The sequence below is a fragment of the Diplotaxodon limnothrissa genome, linkage group LG18 (genome assembly GCF_057381915.1).
Source record: "Diplotaxodon limnothrissa isolate DT_005_m linkage group LG18, D_limnothrissa_male_GT1.1, whole genome shotgun sequence".
In the NCBI taxonomy this organism is placed as follows: domain Eukaryota; kingdom Metazoa; phylum Chordata; class Actinopteri; order Cichliformes; family Cichlidae; genus Diplotaxodon; species Diplotaxodon limnothrissa.
The window spans coordinates 6,624,573-6,630,018 of record NC_140613.1 but is presented as its reverse complement, the minus strand read 5'-3'; the positions used below and the strand labels follow the sequence as shown (position 1 = coordinate 6,630,018).

General features: G+C 42.5%; 1 protein-coding gene across 4 annotated transcripts in view; it reads left to right on the top strand.

Annotated features, from left to right (window-relative positions):
* Positions 1-224: 224 nt before the first annotated feature.
* The window catches only part of LOC146612998 (cyclin-Y-like), a 24,450-nt gene continuing 19,228 nt past the window's right edge, over positions 225-5,446 (top strand). For all 4 annotated transcript variants that reach the window (XM_085377253.1, XM_085377255.1, XM_085377252.1 and 1 more), the window contains exon 1: positions 225-684. In XM_085377253.1, coding sequence (XP_085233379.1) covers positions 531-684 — 154 coding nt within the window. In that variant the 5' untranslated portion in view covers positions 225-530. The remainder of the gene's footprint in view (positions 685-5,446) is intronic.

Sequence of the window (5,446 nt, the reverse complement as noted above, 5' to 3'; positions counted from 1 at the left end):
CAGACGCAGATAAATGGACCTTTCGACATTAGGGATTAAATACCATCATTAATTAACAATAATAAATCATTAAATCAGCTCTCTCGCCCCTTAGCCTCTCTCTTTGCTGTCTCATTTGTATCCACCCACTTGAACCGGAACCTTTTCTCGGGATTTACACCCTCCCCGTCGCTGTATCGCGCTGACAGCCAGCCTCAACACCGATCCACACATCACCGTGCGCCCGTCGTCGCTCACATCATCAGCGGTGCTGCACGGGATACTCCGGGTTGTACTATTCCTGTGGTAGCGGTGTAGGTCGGCCCGTTATTTACTCTGGCTTCTAGAGAAGTGTCATCTTTATCTCCCGTGACAGCCTCACCGTGGACACCAAAGACTGACAGCATCTGTGGGCGCTACGATGGATGCTTCAAGTGCGCTCTCGTGATCTACGCTCACCGGCTCGGTGGGGTCGTTTCAGCTTCCGTTTCAAACGGAAAGGATAGATTATATGCACAGCTCCTGCCTGTACGCGCAGTGAACGGGTAAAGATGGGGAGCACGACCTCTTGCTGCGTGTCTGGGAGCCCCAAGCTCCGCAGAAATGCCCACTCGAGGCTGGAGTCGTACCACCAGGAGTCGGATATGAGTAGGGAGGAGACGGGATGCAACCTGCAGCACATCAGCGACAGGGAGAACGTTGACGGTAAAAACAAAACAAACAAACAAAAAACCCTTTAAGGTGCCAACATTGCATTTTGCGCAATGACGATAAAAGATAAAAGTTTATGGCTGGTATAAATTTTTGGAATTAAACAAACAGCCTAATTGAAGCTAATTACACATATGTATAAATGAAATGCAGCTAATAATAACATGGAGTGAAACATTCAAATGTACCAGTTAGGTGCAGTAAACTAATGAAAATAAGTTATAATGAAAATGTTTTATTATTCCTGTGGGAAAGTTTTGAGCCTTTTCTATTCTGGTGACTCTGCTTAGTCTAAAGGCAAAAAGGACCCTCAAAACAACATAATAAAAAACACGTCACACCCATTTTCAAATCTTGAAAAATGAATCTGTAGCTTTCACATATCCACCTCTGCTCGCACTACTTATGTGTCAAAAAATACTGAATTGACTGCAGAGACATGTCAACCTTCAGTACAGCCGGGCACATGCATGGATCTGTGTGCATTTTCTTCTCATGTGGCACTGCAGAGAGATATGGAGCTGCAGAGAACATCCTGTCCGTGAGGGCAGGCGTCTTTGTGCCGGTCTTTGTTTTGCAAGCATGGTACGCAGCCCCCTCCACTGACACATGCTAATATGCATTACAATTGACCCATTCACGCTGGAAAGTGGCTACTAAATGGGCTGCCTATTTCCATCCAACAGCAAACCATTTCATATAAATGGTTTTTCTCAAAAACTGTACAAAATCACGCCTCATTATCTGTGCTTTTTAAAGAAGTCCCACATTCATAGTAGGTGCTCATTCTTAGTCATACATTTTGCCACTACTTGCTGGACAGCCCTGACACATCTGATAGCATCATCTTTCCTCTTTGCCATGTTTACAGTTCTGTGCTGATAAAGGATCTTCGCCCAGGAACACTTTGTACGGGTTATCATGTGAGGCGGGAAAAGAGGAAATTATTCTCACCTGCCGATCTAATCTTGTTTTAGATGTGTTGATTTCTTTTGCCAAATCTTTGCATAACTGCAAAGCTCAAGAAGAGCAGAAAACAACCCGAAAGAAGAAACATCTCAGCAGCACATTAGAAGAACCGTGTCTGTTGTCTTAAATCTGAGTGCACATGAATTAAAAACATTTGGAGCCATATTCCCTTACATATTTTGCTATAGGAAGCCTATTGACCTTCATTATTCACACTGAGTCAGCATGGTGAGAGACCTGCCTTTTATTGATCAGCGATGTCACTTCCTCTTGTAAAGATTCAACTTATGTTCTGCATGGTATTTGTGGAGACTACTGACTTGAGTGCTTTGCATTACAGCAGGGTAATGTTGATAATATATCTTCAGTATCTGTGACAAGGCAGCTTTAAGATCACTGAAAACATTGCATGGAGAAGTCGAAATCTCCCCCCCCAATATGTTTTGGACCATTGCTTTAATCGGATGCATAATTGTCTGAGCGTGGAGGCAGATGCTCTTTCTAACGGAGAAAGAAAAGAGCCATGATGAAGATTCAGAGTCGACTGTCATTTCTGGTGAGGATAAAGATTACTCGCGCTGAGAGGCCGTCTGTCTCAGCGGTGCGGTGATTGAAACCGGAGCGTGTCTAATGTGTTCGGACTGTTATGAATTCACAGACAGATTAGTGGGCTTCATTAGAATCTGCAACATCAGAAAAAAAGAAAGAAGTCTTCGTCCCTTCCCAAAAAAGAGGCAGCTGTGAGCCTGTGTCAGAGCAGATACAAGAAGCCTCAAGGGACAGTTGATTGCCAAGAATTAACGCCTCAATTTAGAGCACGACATGCTGCTTTCAAATCATCGCGTGCCTTGTAGTGAATGGGCTGACTTTGCAGTATTAAATGGGAGTACATGTAGGGAGGTCAGGGTCAGTTATCGTTTTAATTTTTAATTAAAACAGAAAAATTGTTATCACCATTTTCCCAGAGCTCATCGTAACATCGTAAGATCGCGTTGTCTTTGTCGAAGCAGCAGATTTTCTTTGGTGTTTAATTTAATGTTGGATCTGACGGATCATTTGGCCATGAACTAACTACTATCCCTTGATTCTTGATACATCTGAATGAAGCTCGAAATGCTCTGATGTTGTTGGAGAAATGTGCTTTTTTTTCAGTTGTTGTTTCTCTCAGCTGACTTACAAACAACCAGCAATGCTGTCATCCATGCTTGTGGCTGTTTTCCTATGACTTTAGCAGGCTGATAGAATGTCTCAATTTTTAAAGCCCTTGACCGATTATTCTTCCTACTGAGCAAAAAGTTAGTTGTGCTTGAATTCAAAGTTCACAGAAATGAGAAAATGTTGTTTTGGTGCACAGAGGTTATCTGAGGATGTGCAGTGGTTTTCATCAGAGGCTTTCAAGCTGCTTAGAAGGGAATTAGAAGTTTTGTTTATGCAAACTGTTAGAGATAGATAAGAAAAGATCACCATGTTCCCCTGCATAGTAATCTTATCAGAGAAGATTTTTAGTAACAGTAAATAAAATTAATTTATTGAAATAATCTCACAGAGGAGATTACATGTAATGTTTCTATCTTGAGTTTGTTATTATGGTAGGAAACCATAACTGTAATTAAATTTAAGCCCAGTTGCAATTATGGTTTCCTCCGATTATGAAAACAAGATAATCAAGAGAAAACCATTATTATACAGTGTTTGAGCTCTTTCTCCGACAGGCTTTGGCAGGCATAGTTCAGCCTGAGTTGTTTCAAATCACTTTGGTTTCGAGGAATCTGGAGAAGAACAACTAATACGAAAATCATGTTTGTTGAGTAATAATTTTATCTGAATTCAGATTTTTCTTTTTTGCTCGGAGGAAATTGCGTCTGACTTCTGTGTGTAGCGATCAGGAGAAATCCTAGACAATAAGAGAACTAGATGGATGTGAGAGAGGACCCAGAGTCTGGAAACGACGTGGTGGCGACTCAGTGATGAACAGAGGGTCTGAAGGGGAAGCGTGCTGGGATTGTTGAAGCTGGATGAGGGGCTCAGTGGTCACCAAATGAGAACAAACAGCCTATAGTGCAGGAAGACATACATAATCATAGAACTGGAAGGTCTTATAAATTATCTCCAAAGTATTAAAAAATGTTCAAAAAAGTATTTGAAGTAGAGATGTATGATTGTGCTTGGTCTATTAACTGAATAAAGTCCTCACGTAATTCTTTCCCCATGACATGAACTAGGTGAGTTGGCGTGAAACGACCAGATGCCTTTCTTGGAAATTCAGTTTGATTAAAATATCTTGATAGCTTGACTGATGTTTTTCCAGTGCCTCAACCTTAAACAGTTGTGTCTGAGTCAGTGTGGGCTATTATGTCACTTGGGGGATTTTAGTGTTAGAGTCCTGAAGTGACCTCCCAGCATGCTCTGTTTATAATGACAGATAAACGCTTCACTACATAACACCATCATTTCACTAACCTGGGACCTTGAATGCTGTCTTAAACTAAGCCGGTAGCTAGTTTCACAAAAGACAGCAAAGGAGAATTTCACTTGTTGCTATTTTGACATGCAAGGATGCATTTATTTTGGTGCAGTTCTCCTTACACTGGTTAGGAACCTACTTTCATAACACCAGTTTTAAAGATGAGCATGTCAAATGACACTGATTATTGCTGCTTTTTATCTTATTCACGCTGAACTGGCCCAATGCTCCTTCACATTTGTACTTTTTTAGCTGTTGTGATCTCACGAGGGATAAAGCTGGCTTAAAGCCTGAAATAGAAGCTAAAATGTTGAGAAACTGACATGTGGTTTGTGCTGTGAAAACATTCTGCATATATAGCGAGACACCAGTCCTGGAGGGAAAAGATAAAGAAAGTGAGAATGAGAGACAAAGCTGTCGCATGATCTGCCTTTCTTTGACAAAGCTGTCTGTGTTTCTCTATTAAAACAAGTCTTTCTGTTCCTGTAAGGCATCACACATCAACTCACATGCCTATATTTGTATGGGGGGTGGAAGGAAACAAAAATAAAATAAAATAATATATATATATATACGTATATATGTATATATGTGTGTATGTATGTATGTATATATATATATATATATATATATATATATAAAAAACACCCAGCACGCCCCTGCGGGCGGTTTATCCTTCAAGCTCGGGTCCTCTACCAGAGGCCTGGGAGCTTGAGGGTCCTGCGCAGTATCTTAGCTGTTCCCAGGACTGCGCTCTTCTGGACAGAGATCTCCGATGTTGTTCCTGGGATCTGCTGGAGCCACTCGCCTAGCTTGGGAGTCACCGCACCTAGTGCTCCGATTACCACGGGGACCACCGTTACCTTCACCCTCCACATCCTCTCGAGCTCTTCTCTGAGCCCTTGGTATTTCTCCAGCTTCTCGTGTTCCTTCTTCCTGATATTGCTGTCATTCGGAACCGCTACATCGATCACTACGGCCGTCTTCTTCTGTTTGTCTACCACCACTATGTCCGGTTGGTTAGCCACCACCATTTTGTCCGTCTGTATCTGGAAGTCCCACAGGATCTTAGCTCGGTCATTCTCCACCACCCTTGGGGGCATCTCCCATTTTGACCTCGGGACTTCCAGGTTATACTCGGCACAGATGTTCCTGTACACTATGCCGGCCACTTGGTTATGGCGTTCCATGTATGCCTTGCCTGCTAGCATCTTGCACCCTGCTGTTATGTGCTGGATTGTCTCTGGGGCATCTTTACACAGCCTGCACCTGGGGTCTTGCCTGGTGTGATAGACCCCAGCCTCTATGGATCTTGTGCTGAGA